At 48.7% G+C, this 17,782-nt stretch overlaps 1 protein-coding gene across 3 annotated transcripts in view; it reads left to right on the top strand.

Annotated features, from left to right (window-relative positions):
• Positions 1-6,959: 6,959 nt before the first annotated feature.
• Positions 6,960-17,782, top strand: part of PFKFB3 (6-phosphofructo-2-kinase/fructose-2,6-biphosphatase 3) — a gene marked incomplete at its 3' end in the record, with an annotated part of 39,305 nt that continues 28,482 nt past the window's right edge. The window contains exon 1 of one of the 3 annotated variants that reach the window (XM_079303992.1): positions 6,960-7,160. In XM_079303992.1, the coding sequence (XP_079160118.1) occupies positions 7,145-7,160 (16 nt within the window). In that variant the 5' untranslated portion in view covers positions 6,960-7,144. The remainder of the gene's footprint in view (positions 7,161-17,782) is intronic. The other 2 variants (XM_079303989.1, XM_079303991.1) reach the window with 2 other exon arrangements.

The following is a 17,782-nucleotide window of genomic DNA, read 5'->3' as shown; positions in this document are numbered from 1 at the left end:
GTAAGTTCAGTACTGTCATGACTGAGTTTTTGGTTGTGGATGCAGAAGGTACTTCTGAAGTCCAGCTGGAGATGAACAACATGCTCCTGGAAGGACATGAGGCCCTTAACTTTATGTTAGATATGTGAACACAGCTGTTTTCTTACCTGAGGTGTAGTTCAGAGGATAAATTCATCTGCTTTACCTTGTTTTGAATCATAAAACCATAGAATGGTTTGGATTATAATGGATCTCAAAGACCATCAACTTCTAAACCCCTGCCATGGGCAGAGACACTTTCCACTGGGCCAGGTTGCTCAAAAATTAACCTTTTCCTCAAAATATTTTAGTGACATTTCCTGCTCCACAGAGGACAACAGGATTTTTTAAGGATGCAAAAACTGGTTATTATATGAGTTGCTTATTACACCAGCCAGAGTTGACAGACCTTAACCCCTGGGTAGTACTGGATGTAATCATAGATACTCATGTAAAGGAGTAGCTGCTCCTCTTTTTTTCTCCTCACTCAAGGTTTTATTGACTATGAAACTTTTTCTAAATGAGTGCTTGGGTTGGTAAGATTGCTTTCCTCTTTCTGCAGGTTAGTGGCTTACAAATGCTGCTTGCCTTGAATGTCCAGTGTGATTTTACCATCTGTTTACTGCAAAAAAAATTGTTGTGCCACTTGAGGTGCAACTCAGCCAGTTAGTGGTACCAGTTACAGGTACAAACACAGCTTTCCATGTCAGTAAGCAAAGTCCTGTTTGAATGGGGGGAAATGGATATTGAAAAGGAAAAGATGCAATGGAAGAACAGGTATGAAAGCAAACAAAACCCAATTTGTAAGTAGAAGGGATAATGTGTGTGTTTTTCTGTAGGTTTCTTCTCATACCCCAATTCTTGATCCCTGCTGAGCTCATGGTTGTGGCTTTATGGCTTTTTCTCTTTTCTTTTTTAGCATCAGGAAATTGGGGAAATTGCAGAGCTTGGGGTTGTTAGTACAGAAATGTGAAAACACAGCCTCATGTCTTGTGTCCAAGCAAATGTCTGGTGTCCAAACAACATTCCCCACCCCAAGCTTTCAGCCCTTAGCTGTGGGAATCAGGGAATAGGACACAAATATCCTGCATCCACCCTGTCTCCCATGCAGGAACATCCCCCTGCCCTGCTTTGGCAACCCCAGCAGTTGCAGCACATGCTTAAAGCCCAAGACACCCTGAGTTCCATGGAAAACAAGATCTTTCCCAGGAAGATGCTTAACCCTTTCCTTCTCTCCTGCTTCTTATTCCTCCTCTGGGAAGAGCATGGGTTGGGGTTTTTTTTCAAAGCAGTTTTAAAGCATCTTGCCCCTTCACAGCCCTTGAGTTGTTTTTCCTCTCCCAGTCTCTCAGGGGTTGATCTCTGGCCTCCATTTGAGAGCTTGCAGCAAGTCAACAGCTCAGGAATCCACATGGTCCTGCCAAGACAAAGGTCTTCCACTCACCTGGGGTTTCTCCACCTTCTGCCTCGGGCACAAAGCTGGGCTAGCACTTTTGGACTTCTCTGCTTTGAACTTGTAAAACTTGTATAGCAACTGTGAACTAAAACTCAAATGATACTCTGGCAAAACACACCAAGCTCCTCTTGGGAGGTTGGGAAGGGAAAACTGGTGGGGTTTTGTGTTTTTCCACTTTGGGAAAGTGCTGGGTTTGTGTGCTTGAAGCGAAGCAGTTACCAGTGGGAGAGATGTGAGCTGGAGCAATTCCCAGTGTCTTGTCTTCCTTCTTTGTAGGAAGGGCTGTTGCACTCAAACAGCAAAATTTAAAGGCCTTTCCAGGGAAATAATCCTGTGGCAATGAAGTGTATTTAAAGTGGAGTTCAGAGATCTGCTTCAAGCACAAATTTCAGAGGAAGATCCATCTCCCTGCACCAGTTACAGCCCTGCCCATCATCCCATATGACACATCACCATTGCACCCAAAGACACTGTCCCAAAATTATCACATTCACCTGCATGGACTCAGCTCTTCTGAGGATGTCAGAAATTTAGGTGTAATAAGGAAATTAAGTTTTGAAAATATCTTCAGCTATCACATACTAGTCATAGTTTCTTCCCTGTTCTTCACTTTAATTTCTACATGATCCTTTAAAAGTGTCCTGCTTTGTTTCAGCCCAGCAGGCTGATTTATTCATGGGCAAAGCCTGATGGTTTTTATTATTTCTGCAGTGTTGGGGAACATAAAAGCCTGGAAACTTGAGGCTGCTATCAGCATTTATGTTAAAAAATGGTGGTGCTGGCATAATAAAATCAATACATACTTTTTTTCCCCTGTTTTAAAAACAGAGGGAGTTAACTGTACGGCAAGAATTTGCCTCAGCAAGCCTGGACTATGTGAAATAGAATTGATTATCTGCCACTCTTGATACATCAGAAGAAGGATGCAGATGTTTCTCCAAATGTGACATTTCCTCTTCAGTGCCTGGTGGGTGTGTGGTAGCAGTTCAAAGCCACAGAAATCAATGGAGAAGTGAAAGTGAATTTCCTGCATGGAAAGAGCAAAATCAAATTTAGAAACCTGCTGGAGCTGGCAGCAGCAGAGAAGCCAGGAAGGTTTGTACCTGACAGCTGCAGTAATTACTGCCTGCAGATCACTCCTGGGAAGTGCTGTCCAGTTCTTTCTCTCCAAAACCCAAAAGCTGAAACTTGTGCAAACCAGGAGAGTGGGATCTGCAAGGGACAAAGAGTACCTGGTCACAAAATTATTTAGGTTAGAAAGGACTCTAAAGATCATCTCATTCCAACACCTGCACTATCCCAGGTTGTTCCAAGCCCTATCCAAGCTGGTCTTGGGCACTTCCAGGGATGGGGTAGCCACAGCTTCTCTGGGCACCCTGTGCCAGGGCATCACCATCCCCCCAGAGAAGAATTTTTTTCCTAATCTCTAGTCTAACTTTGCCCTCTGTCAATCTAAAATCATTCCTCCTTGTCCTAAGTCTTTGACCTGCATCTCTCTAATCCAATCTTGTGTCCACACCTTTATAGAGCACCTAATCCCTGATATGAAGATGCCAGCACTAATACCAGAGTTAACAAAAGTAATCTCTCTAGGTCAGCTACAAGGGGGAGATTGGCTGTAAACTCTCCAAAAGCTCATTGTTCTCAGTCCCTTCTGCATCTTAAGCCCTGATGACCTGGTTGTGCTGCCTGTTCTCCCAGCAGAACCACAAACCTCTCTGCAACCTTCCCCTGCTAAATTTGCAAGGCTGAAGCATCAGGCTGATCAGCAGATGGGGACAGCTCACTGTGAGAAAGGGTAGCAGTGTCTGGGTGCTGGAATGTGGGAAGATCAGCAAAAAAAACCAACCTGGGCATGGGCTGAAAGAAGAAGTGAGATGGTCAGTGCCTGGTCACTGAAATGTGACCTTGAAGATTGGCTTAGGTGTGACTGCAGCAGCTCAGCCAGAGAACAGCTGAGCAGTGGGAAAAGGGGTCAGATGCTGATAGGGAAAGCAGGACCTTCAGGCAATGTGTAACCCAGGGGAGGAGGAGGAGAGCCTGCCTGAGCACTCAGACTTCTTACAAAAGGACAAAACAGACCTTTGCAAGCTGGATCAATCATGTAAGCAAGTCCCCTGGTGTACCCAGCACCAGCAATTCCCAGCACCCTCATCTTCCTTGGGTTTGTGCCATGCAAGTCATTCCAAACTTCATAAATATTTCAAAGGAGCTGTTTGCATTCTGATTTGCTTGTAGAGTACCAGCCTTGCAGTGAAGGAGATCCCCATGACTGCTTCTCAGGCTGAAAGCATTCCTGTCTCACACTGCTCCCACCCCTAATCTCTCTGCCTGGAAAGGGAGAACAGTTCAATGCTGATTCCCTGGCTGGGAATGTGCAGGGCAGCTCATTTCATCCCCGTGCCCCCTGATGCAAAGCCTTGTGCACACAAATGGATTCAGTGCAAGGTGGGGAAGGCAAATTAAATCTCCATCCTGGATAAAGAGATTTTCTGGGCTTAGGGATGAAGTTGAGGGAAAAAATCCTTCTCTGGGAGGGTGATGAGGCCCTGGCACAGGTTGCCCAGAGAAGCTGTGGCTGCCCCATCCCTGGAAGTGTCCAAGGTCAGGTTAGATTGGGGTTGGAGCAAACTGGGATAGTTGGAGGTGTCCCTGCCCATGGCAGGGGATTTGGAACTGGATTGTCTCTAAGATCCTTTCCAACCCAAACTTTTCCATGTTGGTATGAAATATGGGTTTTAAACCTGTGAGACAGGTAAAAGGGTCCTTTGCTGGGTCAGTTCTAACTAGACAACCCACTGACATATTAGTCATTAAATTATGCTTTTGTTTCCTTTGGAGACCCCTTCCTACAGGACACAGCTGGGAAAGCTGATAGCAACCATTGAGTCTCCAGGTGCCTCTCCCACAGAAACCAGGGCTTGGGAAGATCTCAGGAAGATCTCAGGAAGCTTTCTGGACCATCCCTCAGCCTGGGGCACAATCACTGCTGGCTGAAACCCTTCCCAACAGGTTTTCTCAACATGAAAACTTCAAGTGATGCTGAGCCACTGCCACCCTCTCTGGTTGTGCAGCCATTTGTGCTCTGCCAGGAGGAGAGATGCTCTGATTTCACTGTCCTAGACCAGAGTTTGCTTAGTTTCATCTAAATCTTGTTTTGAGACCAGCTTGATTCTTAGTAATTTTTTAAGTTGTTACTATTTTTACTTTTAAGTCATTCTTTCTAGATGCCAGACATAATTGCTGTTGAACTGTGAGTAAGGGGTGAAGATCCTCATACACCAGAAATCCCCAGACCATGTTTGAAGCCTTCTCTGCTTATTTAAACTGCCTGACACCACTGAGTTGCCTCAGGTGTTTTCTGTGGGTGAAACCAAATAATATCTGATATGGGGAATGATGCTGTGACTCCTGTGATGGCCTTGGCTTGGAAGCAGGTTTCTGGAATTTTCTGGAAAATGGAAAGCAGATGTATGGACACCAAGAATGGTCCCATCTGAGATCTTTCTAGGTCAATGCACAGAACAACTGGAGCAAATCCCAGTGACAGAAGCATTTTAATGGGGACCTGAACCATCATCCTCTAATGCAGGTCCTGGTCACAACTATGAAACCTTGGGATGCTCCTACTGGGAAATTTTTGGAGCTGAAGTCCAGGCAACATCAATGTTGGAAAAAAAAACCATCTAAGGAGTTAAACCACTTCCAAGCTGAGCAGGATGATATGGACAACAAACTTGGACATGAGCATCCAAACATGGATCTTCATGGATAGGACAGTCATTTTGAGTCTAACCCTGAGTATATTGCATTAAGTTTCTTTTGCTAAGCCCTGGAGTCATGTGCTGGAAATATCCTTGTGGACATGAATTGCTAATCTACATTTATCCTGGGAAATAAAACTGTAAAAATCTGGTTTTGTAGAGATTTGAAAGCTCATCACTGCAAGGAATTCACTCATTTGCCAGAGCAGAGGGTTGGGTAGAGTTGAGGAGGACCAGAAGAATTCCTGGGTCCTTCTACCCTGGCTTTGGGTATGGCTGAGGTGTCCTTCCCTTCCACCTGGGTGCTGGGACACATGGAGAGAAGGAGGACTCTCCTTTACTTTCTGGGCTCTCTGGAAACAGCACATGGATGTCCAACCCACCTGCCTTCAATTTTCCCAGCCCACGGGCCTTTAAACATCCTGGGAAATTCCATTTTTGGGTGATTTTCCCCCCAAGGAAATGGTTGCCTGTTCAGTTTGCTTGGGCAGACTCCCAGCCTGTCCTGCTGTGTTTTCCAGGGGCAAGGCATAAACCAGCTGCTGTAACTTCTTCCAGTCACTGGAAGAAGCCCAGCAGCCCATACCATCAAAATCTTGAGCACTTTTGTTCCTCACATGGTGCTGGGGCTCAGGAACATCTCCTCATCCAGCAGCCAACACTCCCAGAGCAGGACAGAGGCAGCAAAGCCACTGATGTCCCTGTCCCTGCCATTCCTCTTGGAGCCACAGCTCTCATAACAGCCTGGGGGTGGGGTTTTTTGGATTTTTGTGGTTTTTTTGGAGTGCTCCTTACCCACTGGCCTAAACAGGTTTCTCCAGTGGGGTTAAGGCAAATCTGGAAGATTTTGCCCTGGGGGGGATGAAGAACACTCACCTGGAGCACTGAGGTGGTCTGGATGGGGCTGGAGCCCACAGGAGATGGATGGGGAGGCTTTAGAGCACCCCAGGGATGGTTTGAGGAAAGTCTTGTTGACTCCAGGAGGGAGAAAGAGTTTTGCAGGGAGCAGAGACACAGCATGGAGCTCATGGTGTCGCTGTCAAGCACCAAGGTTAAAGGATGGGATCCTACCATGCACAGTTCAAAGAGTTCCTCTTGAACCCCCTCCAAGCCAATGCCTCTTTCAACCTCCAGAGAGGGCATAAAGGAGCCACAATAAAAATAAAACAACCCTCCCAGGTTAAAATGATCCACCTTCACCTCCTGCTGCAACCTGAGCTCCAGAGATGGGGACACACAGACCTGATGCTGCTCCAAAGCTCATTCCAGCCCTGTGATGGCAGGCAAGGGGTATTTGCCCATCCTCAGGACCCAGCACAGCACCATCTGAACTTGCAGTTGCCTGTGCAAGGGCAGGAGATGCTGAACACAGAGATCTGAGTTTCTTCTGACCCCCTTGTTTCTAAACCAGCTGGGTTTTCCCAGTTTGTCCTAGGGGCAGCATAAAGATGGGATTGGTGCTTTGATGAGCTCAGAAATTTGCATGAGTGATGCAGGAGGCCAAAATTCCATTATCACACCCACATCCATTACACTCAGTTCTGCACTGGTCCTACCAAGAAAAAAACACCACAAATCAACTCAAAACCGCTTTCCCAGTACCTTCCAGCCCTTTTTAAGGCAATCAGCTCCCTGTCCTGTTCCTGTCACCCCCCTCCCATCCCTGATGCCTCCGGGAAGCGAAGGGTTAAAAGCTCTGAAACTGCAAGAACTTCCTCCTTTCTGCAGTGCCACCCTCGGAATGACGCTGTTTTCTGCCAGGCTTTGCCCAAATATGTCCGTTTCCTTCTGAAAGAAGGAGGAGGAGAAGGAGGAAGGAAAGAAACAGAGATACAGAAGGAAATACATATATTTTTTGTGTATCTATCTAAGAGAAGGCGTCCGCGTCCGAGGAACCCCGGCGTCCATGCCGTTCCGCAAAGGTAGGGTGGGAGGGTGGGCAGCATCCCGGGATGCTCCCGCAGGGAATCCCGGGGATGGATCCGTGTGTCCTGCAGGGGATGGGGATGGGAGCTCTGCCGGCTTTGGGGAGGATGGGGACACCCTGAGGCTGTGTGTGTGCGGGGGGTGGGTGTGTTCTGTGCCGCCTGAAAAGGGGAAATGTCCCCTCTCCGCCTTCCCTGGGGGGTTTTTGTGCCCCCGGGTGAGGGGAATGAGCTGCTGGGGGGTTGCAAGGGCTGAGGGCAGCGAGATGCTCCCGGGCAGGGGGTGCTGCTGGTCTGAGAATTGGCGTCCTGCGTTCATTTGTGTCCTTGGCAGGTGCTCGGCTGAGGGGCTGGGGACATAAACCTGGGCAAGCCCCTTTCATGCCGTGCTGCCCTGAGATCTGCACCCCAAACCACATCTTTTCCACCCCTGGCTTGGCAGTGTCGGGCAAGAAACACCCAATATGGGACTTAAAGCCTGATGGGTGCTCCCGGGCTGCTGTGGATGAGTTTTCCATCCTCTCCTGGCTGAGAAGCAGAGAATCTTAAATGTCACCTCCTCCTCCTCTTTCCAGAGGGAAGTGCTGGCACGGTGGGACAGAGTGGGATGCTTGCAGTGGTGCCCTTTCCCAGCAGCTCTATGGGGTGGAGAAACAGAATGGAAAAACTCTTCTCCATGAGACAAAAAAGCCAGGGGAGGCAGGGTTAGGTGGGAATGTGCAAGGACAGGGCAGAAGGTGCTGCTCAGCATCAGCATTGGCCGGCGGGCAGCCCTGTGCCGGGGCAGCGACAGAGGTGTCACACTGGCACGGCATCGAAAGGCAGCAGGCAGGGACTGAACAGGCGGGGAGAGGCTGGATTTGTTTTTTCTCCCCTCTGGCTGCTCGGAGGGATGTGGTGGGGGTGAGCAGTGATGCTCACAGAGCCCGCATCTCCGGCGCCGAGGGTTTGCTGCCTTTTAAGGCTCAGGGAGCGTGATGCGGTTCACACCCTCGCATTTGCCAGCGCAGCAGCAGGCTGCAGGGCTCCATTTAATTATAGGTGATAAACGGATTAATTTGGAGCAGGGGGAGAGAGATGCTGGGGGTGGGCCGTGGGAGGAAAGCTGAGCTTGTGAGGCTTTCAGAGCGCTGAGCTGAGGAGCAGGGAGAGACCGGGGGAACGTGCTGCAGCCTCTACAGGGGTAGAAATGACCCTGGGCAGGTCCCCAGCACTTGGGGACACACGGTGGGTTTGCAGCAATTGATGCTTTTCCATGCCGTCCTGCCCAGCACACCGAAATTTGGGAGGAGCGGTTTGCCGGGACCTCATGCTGTGCTTGTGATTCACACTCGTGGGGCACAGCTGAGCTGCAAATTCTCAGCACTTGTGTCCTGCAGCCCTTGTGGCACCGTCGCAGCCGTAGCTCGTCTGTCTACAAACTTCCTCTAGAGGTCAACCTTGAAATGCCAGAACAGCTCTCAGCAGCTCCAGAGAGTCCAAGGTGACAGAGATGGGAGTGAATGGGTTTTGCCCATTGCTTGTGTATTTCATGAATAATTTTTGTCACTACAAGAGTTGTCAAGCACTAAGAAAGTGGTGCCAGGGGAGTGGTGGAGTCACTGTTCCTGGAGGGATTTAAGATACATAGATGTGGCACTTGGGACATTGTTGAGTGGTGGCATAGCAGTGCTGTGACTTGGCTGCAGACTAACCTCAATTTAGAGCATCCCACTAGGACCCACATCACCAGCCCTGCCTGGAGCACTGCTCAGTGGCTGCTGCTGGGCTCCCTGGGCTTCCCAGGGACACATCCATAAGCCACCAGGCAGGAGGGTTGTGGACAGCATGGCCCTGTGGCTGCCCTTCAAAACATGCCCACAGCAAGCTATGCACATCCTAAGCTGGTAAAAAAAAAAAAAGATCTTTTCCTTCTAGTTCAGTTTGGTGCATAAAAATGCTTGCTCAAGGTGGTGGCTTCACCTGGGCTGGAATCTGGCTGTATTCCTGACCCTCCCAGAGGAATATGGGGACTCCAGGCAGCTTGGCAAGGAGGCTGAGCCTCTACTCTGGGAGCCTTTTGGGAACAGCATCTCACCTCAGGGCTTGCTCACAGCCACCCTGATCCAGGGTGCAAAGAGGAGGCTCTGCCCAAGGGCTGCTGCTCTGTAGACTTGTGGTAGCTTGAGGCACAAGGACACTTTGGGATGAGCATTTTGGAGGCTCTCAGCTGTCTTTGCACACCCCTGTGGTGGAAAATGCAAACTCCACCCTTGTCTTGGTTGATTTCTCACCACTAGCAGCTTTGGTATCACTTTCCTGTGTCTCCCAGAGAAGTCTGTGTGAAATCCTGGTTGCCTTGGCTCTGTTCTGCCTCCTTTCTCCTCGGGTATTGTAGCCAGTGGCATTGCCACAGGATCTGCACTCCATGGCTGTATGACATCTGACACTTAGCCAACCTCAAGGCATTTGGCAGTTTCAGATATTAAAGAAAGGTGTTTCTAGCAGAGATGCTCAAGGACAGCCAGGAGGAACAAGATTAGGACAGAAATTAATTTCTTCCAGCATTGCTGCATCAGCTGGGAGCACTGGAGAGAGCCCTGATCCCCAGGCAGTGCCATTACTCTGGAAAAGGCCTGTCTGAGGCTGCAGCTCTGCTGGCAGGAGGTGCTGGGAGCTTTCACCTAAAGTGCCCTTCCTGAAAAATGTGATTTAATTACTGCAGCTGACGCGGGGAAGCCTGGGAGTGTGCAGGTGATAAGCATTGCCAGGAGAGGGACATTTGTCATCTGTCAAAGGACAAATGAAATCCCAGTGCTGCTGGCTGGGAAGGAGCTGGAGATAAGACTGAAAGCCAGCCAGCAGAGATTGAACACATGATGATAGAAGCACAGAACAACTTGGGTTGGAAAGGATGCAAAAGATCACCTAGTTCCAAAGCCTCTGACAGGACAAGGACATCTTGTACTCCATGAAGTTATTCAAAGTCCATTCCAACCTCACCTTGAGCTCTTCCAGGGATAGGGTACCCACTGCCTCTCTGGGCAACCTGTGCCAGGGTCTCACCACCCTCATCATAAAAAATTTCTTCCTTATATCTAATATAAATCATCCCTCCTTCACTTTGAAACATCACCCCTTGCCCTATTGCAACAGACCTTGCTATAATATCTGTCCCCATCTTTCTTATAGGTTCTCTTTAGGCACTGGAAGGGGCTCTAAGATCTCCCACAAGCCTTCTCCAGGCTGAACAGCCCCAGCTTCCTCAGCCTGTCTCTATAACAAAGGTTCCCCAGCCCTTGGAGCATCTTCATGGCCTCTTCTGGACTTGCTCCAGCAGCTCTACACCCTTTTTATACTGGAGATTCCAAGCTGGACATGGTGCTCCAGGTGGAGTGTCACCAGAGTGGAGTGGAGGGGCAGATCCCTCACTCTCCTACAGCTCTCACTGCTTTGTACATTCTGTTAGCAGAAGTTACAACATCTCCTGCTCTCATTTCTGCTTGCTGAGATCAGTGAGGCTCTTGCTAGCAGGAGCAGAGGTGCCTTTTGCCTGTGAGCATGAAGGGAAAGGACAGGACTGTGCCACATCCCTGCATGGTTATTTCTGCTGCCTGTCCCCTGTGCCACCGAGCACTTCCTTACTGTCCCAGCTCTTGCAGTGACTCAGATTACAACACCCCCTGATGGGAAACTCTGCTTTTGCAGAATGGTTACAGCTAAAGGTGGAGAACTGCCTTTCTGCAGCTTTTTAGCTATTGGAAGGGATAATTTTGTCACTTTGGGAGGATTTCTGGATTGCTGGCAATGCCCTGCAAACCCACATGCTGCTGTCTTTGCAGGCCATGCCACCCATCACTCCTTGATGTCGTGTCTTCCTGGCAGCCCTGGAAAAGTTTTTACCCAGCATTTCCTGTCAGAGGCACTGGACAGGATTTTTAAGCACTGATGGATGCAGAGAAGCCATGTGAGGAGTCAGGAGCTGCTTGAGGAGGGTCCTGCCTGCTCCCCAGTGACAGTGACACTGTGGGTGTCTGCTCGAGGGTGTCTGCTCAAAGGGCACAGAGGAAACGTGTGGCAGAACTGGCCCTGGCTCTCCTGACTCACTGGCTCATGCCTGAGTCAAACCATCACCTTGTTTTCACTGAACCCCTTTCCTGGAAGGCTGGAAATCCCCTCCCATCCTGCTTTGTCCCCCAGCCTGTGTTTCTCACTGTGATATTTTCATTCTGGCTCTTGGTTCCATTTCACCCCCTTTCACCTCACCATCTCTTGAGCCAAAGGACCCAAAAGAGCTGGTGTGTCTGTCCCCCCATCACACCCCTCCCAGCACCTCCCTGCACTTCCAAAAAAGCCCTTGGTGAGCACAACCTTTCCACTGCCTCTTGGCCTTTCCACTTTCTTTAGCATTTATGGCCATTCATGGGGAGTTTTTGATGGATTTCAGGGTCACCATGCCCAGTTTTGTTCCTTTTATTGCTCACTGGATCATGCAGAACCAAGCAGCAGAATCCCTCACATCTCCTGGTGCTGGTGCAGGAGGCACATGCCAGGCCATGGTGGCCAGGTGGGACAACCTTGGCTGCCACCAGCTGCAGGTGGAACCACCACTCCACTAGAAACTCTTGTAGGACCCTTCTAAGGGGTGCTCTGCAAAGTCCAGTGGGATTTTTGGGACCTGCTCTGCATTCTGATCACTCCACAGAAACCAGCTGGTGGGGAGAGATATGGGTTAGCACCTCTCAGACTTCCTGAGCCTGGGAATTAAACCACATAACAATAATGAAGGTATGTCCTTATGTCCTAACCTGGGAGCAGACAAACACACCTATAACCTCCCTACCAGGGCCAGCATCCCACCAAGCAACTGAAGATGCTGGAAAACCTCTCTTGGTGTCCTGCCTCCCTCCTGGCAGGGATGGGCAAAGACTCTCCATTGCTCTATTTCCATCCAGCAGCTGAATCCAAGCTCAGTGGCTGTGTCACACAGGAAAGCAGCTCAGATTAGGCTTGGGCTTCACCCCAATGCTCAGATCCCACCACCAGCACCCCCAGTTCCCTTTTCCACCTGGCATCCCACCCTCCTTGTGCCACAGGGAGCCTGTGCCAGCAGAGCTGCTGCCCTGCTGAACCTTTCCCTAACACACCCTCTGTGATGGAGAAATTGATCTCAGCACAAAGCAGCTCCAAAGGCTTTAGATCAGATGACCACAGGTGGTTTTTTTTTTCATGGATGGACGTGGGAGGATTTCAAAACCAGGAGCAGGCAAGGTGTGATCCCTGTTTTCCTGGTGCGTGCGTGCAGGCACACACATCTCTGCAGGGCACCTGATTCTTTTCCCTGTCATAACTACATTTTAAAGTTGGGGGTAAAAAAAAATTATGGAATACAAGCCCTAGTTGGGACTCCAGATCAAACCCACACAAGTAGATTAAGTTTTCCTTTATGTTTTCCCCTGGAGAATTCCTTGTCTTGGCAAGAGGTATCAGGATTCCACTAATTTGAATTCCACTGGGGCAGCATATCTGGTAAAAACCTTAAATATTCCTTGTTATAAAGGACAGCTGTTTTCTTCTCCATAGCATTCTTTTCAAGGCCAAAAGCTATTCCCCAGTTTTCTCCTTTCTGGAGAAAAAAAATCACTCTAATTTTGTGCTGTCCCATATACCCCATTCTGAAAACATCTTGATGTTGCCCACCCTGTCCCATCCCAGATTAAACCTCTTCCCAGAAGCACAGGAAGAGAGATTTCCTCTGGTTCCTTCTTTGGTGCCGAGGAACCAGCACCATCCAGTCCAGAAAACCCAACCTCCTGCATTTTGTATGCCAACCTCTTGCTAAACCATCATGGAATTTGGCTTTCCTTTTGATTTCCCTTCATTATTATGAATAATAAGAAGAATAAGAAGAATAATAGTAGTGTTTTCTCCAGGGACTTCGTGCTGTTTGCTCTCAGACTGCTGTGACCTTTTTGCTTCTCCTCTCCCCAGTCCTTTACTCCTTGTTGGATGATTTCCAGCTCTATCAACTGAAGCAGGGGAAACTGAGGCCCAGGAGGGTGCAGACATGGGCTGGAGTGTGCACTGACAGTGCCTTTAGCTGCTCTAATCCACAGATCCAGCTCTCTCTGCACCAATCCTGGCTCTGCTGGAGCTTTCTGAGTTCTATTCCCTGTGCAGGTGCATTTTGGGGATATTACTGGTGCAGAATTCACTCTAGTGCACTCAGAGCTTCCAAATCACCCCTTGTGGGCTGGAGCAGGGTGTTACAACCCCACCTGGAGAGATGCTGATTTGGGCTGGAAATCAAGGAAAGCTTTTCTCAGCCCTGAAAAGGATTATCTGCGGACAGAGGGGGCAAGCTGAGAAAGACCTTGCAAAACGGTTTGGGGAGAAACGATGCAGGGCAGGGGCGCTGAGGAAGGTGGTGGTAAATCCAAGGAGAAAAAGAGGCATTGCAGTGCCAGCAAGACTCCCAGCCCCACTTTGGGCTCCTTTTGGCCGGAGCACAGCAGGGCTGGTATTAATCAACCAACCCGGTTTATTTATTCCTCTGGAACTTGTTCACCCGACCCAGCGCGGGGACAGCCTTTCCCAGTGCAGCGGGCTGAGCTTGTTTACCAGTTCAAGGCACGATTTTATTATCCTGCTGTCATGAAGGGCAGGGGGAGCCCCAGGAGCCGCGCACGCCGCCGCGGCGTGGGAGCGGGCGGGGAGCGCACGGAGCGGCTGCGGACACGCCAGCGGAGCGTGCGGAGCGGAGCTGCTGCTGCTGCTGCTGCCCTTCCCAGCTCCTTCCAGGAAACCCGAGAGCTGCTAAACAACAGCACAGCCCGCCAGGATCACCAGGATCAGGAGGGGTTTGTTTTGGTTTGGTTTGGTTTTTTTTTTTGGTTTTTTTTTTTTTTGTCCCAGTGGTATTAGGCTCTTCTATGTTTTTCAAATTCTCTACTGCATAACTCGATATAAAATGTTTGTTAACTTGTCCTCGCAGACAAAACAATCCCTCTGTGCCTGAGATTCAAGGGCACCCTACTGCCTCAGGCCCTGAAAAGTATAAACAAAAGTGAATTTGGAGGTGAAGGGGTGCAAACTGGGGGAATATGACTTCATTCCCTGAAGCTGTAATTGGAGGATTAACCCCTGATATGTAAATGGATCAAACTTAGATCTGTCTAAAAAACTTATGAACTTTGTCCATTTTTGAGTGTAGCCCCTTGCAGAGGCTTTGTCTGCCCTTAATATACCTGAAGGCACTACATTAAATAAATATAATTTATTATTTTAACTTTGTCTGGCCTTTGTTTCTAGGTAAGCCTAAAAAGGCTTATCAGTAGGAGAAAAATTGGGTTTTGCTACTCCCAAATCCATGAGCCCCAAGCAGGGATGTGGCTTCCCAGTTTCAGGCTCTCCTGAGCCAGGATGCTCCAGCTGCCTGTACTGGGGATAAGCAGGGTTGCACTGGGACTTGCTCAAAGTGAGGACTGAAAAACTGCTGATTTCTGTGCCTGGGAGACCAAATTTTTCCACCCCTAAAAATGCAAGTGGGCACTGCCAGGTCACCTGGCACATGTGTAAAATAAAGGCTTCTCAGTCACCAATATAAATTTCTTGTGCCTTCATGTCAGGTATGACCCAGGCAAGCCTTAATGCCAGTAGGAGATTCTAACATGGCTGGGGCACAAATTTGAGAATTTGCCTTGTTTTTTTTTTCTCCTTCTCACTGACTTTGTTTGCAACCCTCCTTATTAGCAAGGAATTTATCACAGGAACAGTAGGCTGAGGCTGATTTAGGCTTAGGCAGGCCAATAAACCCTTCCACAAAAGGAATCTGGGATGGCTTTATGCCAACACCAGGTGCTGCTCCAGGGATGGATCCATGCTCACAAAACAACATCCCCATTCAGAGCAAAATAAAGATAAATAAATTTGCAGAATAATAATAAAGACAATTAAATGGTAGGGTTTGGGTTTTTTTTTTTTTCTAGCCTGGGTCCATTTCCCAGCTGGAGAGCTGTATCTCATTCATGGCTGAGGAAAAAGGCTTTGGGAAGAGGGACTCAAGTAGCTTCACCACCAAAATCTCCACGTTGCTGAACCAAGCTGAGCAGGATGAGTTGAGACAGAAGAGGCACCTGCCAGCAGTGATTTTTGTGTTTATTATTTTTCTCCAAGGTGGCTTTGCCAAAGGCAGGGAATGGATTTCCACCTCCTGCCAGCTGTGAAGATCATGTGCACGGGGAAACACAGTCAGCAAAGCCTTTGTTTTCCTTGAGCATTAAATCACCTCTGCTTGCTGCTGTGTTTCTCCTTTCCTTTTTTTTTTTTTTTTTTTTTTTTTTCTCTTAATAATATTTGTGTGCAATAATATTTGTGAGACCTGATCACATCCAACACATCCATGCCATAAATAAAAGAACAATGCAATAAACCATTAAATCATGTAGGGCTGTTGCAACAGCAGCAATTAGGTGGAAGGCATGAGGGTGGGAAGCATTCTTTTCATGGATGTGACTTTCCTAGCCCAAATTCTGGGTGACCTGAGGTTGCCTTTTCCAGGCTGGCTTGGGATGTGCTGTCACACCAGCTGGGTGGCCTGGCAGGTAATGGCCTGGCTGCAGGCAAGATGGGACAAGGCAGTGTGGAATAGGGCTGGCAAGGGGCAGTGCTGAGCTTTAGTCACCCCTGTCATCCATGACTGGCTCTGCCTGAATGCAAGAGGACCAGAATTTTGAGCAGCATCTGAAGGCACTGGTGGCTGCCAGGGGCTGGGGTGGCTGTGTGTGCTCCTGCATGTGTGCAGGGGAGCTGTGCTTGCTCAGGCTCTGGGCTGAGATGGGTTTGAGCCTGCACAAGATGAGTTTTCAGGGATATTCAGCTGGTCAGGTCTGGAATAGGCACCAGTGTTTAGGGAGGAGCACAGCACATCCATGCTCTTAGCATGTCCAGAAAATACAGCTCCTGTGACCCTTTGGCTAGCCCACCTTCACCCCAAACCCATCCTGGTGGGACCCCCCTTAGCCACAGCTGCACAAAGGCCTTGCTTTTGCATAGCTGGCAAGTTTGGGAATTGCTCTGGGCTCTGCTCCATGGGTACAACTCTCCCCCACTGCCTGAGTGACCATCCATGGAACCCCTGAGGCATCCCAAGCACCCTCAGCCAGCAGTGGGTGAAAGGTGCCCATCAATCAGGTCAATGGGCTGTCTCAGCCTGGCTAATAACAACATGAACTGAAGGAAGGTCATTCCTGGAGCCAGAGCCCAGCTCTCCTCCTTTATAGGGAAGCTGGTAGGAAAGCCTGCCCAGCAGACAGGTGGCTCTCAGATCTCCTGTTGACAGTCTAGCAGTTGTTTTCCTTGAGGCTGAGCTGTGGGTAAACAGCTGGGCTGGGAAATGTGAGACCCAGGCTGTGGCCATGCTGTCACTGCAGGCACCAGCCCAGGGACGTGCAGGGAGCAGGAACCCACCAGAGCTGTGCAGGGGGCACAGGGGGATGGACATGTGAGGTGAGCCCCTGTGCAGGGGTCATTTGTTTGGTTTGAGTGGTCTATTTGTGGCACAGAGTTTGTGCTGGAACAGGTTGCCCAGACAAGCTGTAGCTGCCCCATCCCTGGAAGTGTCCAAGGCCAGATTGGACAGGGCTTGGAGCAGCCTGGGATGGTGGAAAGTGCCCCTACCATAGCAGGGAGGTTGGAACAGAATAATCTTTTATGTCCCTTTCAGCTGAAACCATTCTGTGATTCCCTAATGAGTGGTGTTGCTGGAAATGTTGAAGCAGACATAATAAAAGTGGTTTTCCCCATCCCCATTGTTACTCAGTGAGGATAATCAATGGCCATGATGAACTTCCACCTGTGCCATGCCCTCCTGGCTCTGTCTCAGCTCAGCAGCAGTTTAGGAGAAAACTGAGACCCTCCCAAGTGTTTTGAAGCACAGCATCTTTCCTTATGACCCCTGCAGGCACCCAGACACTGCTTTGCAACTCCCTGTTAAACTCTAGGGCAGAAGTGTAAACATTGAGCTCAGTTTTCTTTTTTTTTTTCTTTTTTTTTTTTCCCCTCCCCAAGGAGCTGTTAACAGCTTGTCATTGCGGGTTGGAAAATATAAATGTATTTGAGAAAATATGTTGGCAGCAAGCTCCCCATATTGTTTCAGCTTGCCCCAAAATTCCACAGAAATTTTCCGTTAATATTTTTCATGTCTGATCGGAAAATAATAGGGAAAGAAGAAACAAATTCTGTAGATATATATTTTTTAAATTTTAGCCTTTTGTTTTCGTTCACAGACAGGTCTCCATGGCATAGGAAAAAAGTAAATACACAAATGAAGATCATCTGCTAGGACTTAAATGCATTAAAAACATTGCTCTACAAGTGGAAGAATTTTAAGAAAACCATGATAAGGAAATTTGGTTATTTAATTTCTGCATTCCAGCAATCTGTGTGATGTGATTCCAGTGATTTGGGTCCAAAACTTGGTTAGGAGAGGAGCTGTAAAGAGCTCCAGCAAAAGATATGGAAACAAAACTGGACCTTCCTATTCTAAATTTCAGTTTGCTGACCAAGCCCTTTCCCTCTCACTTGTCTTTCACAGACCTCCTAAAAGCCGTGCCTGCAGGTCTGGAGTTTTTAAGCACATG

This window comes from Erithacus rubecula (genome assembly GCF_903797595.1).
Source record: "Erithacus rubecula genome assembly, chromosome: 4".
Taxonomy (NCBI): Eukaryota; Metazoa; Chordata; class Aves; order Passeriformes; family Muscicapidae; genus Erithacus; species Erithacus rubecula.
Note: the sequence above shows the minus strand (reverse complement) of the source record. Positions and strands in the feature narration are given on the sequence as shown.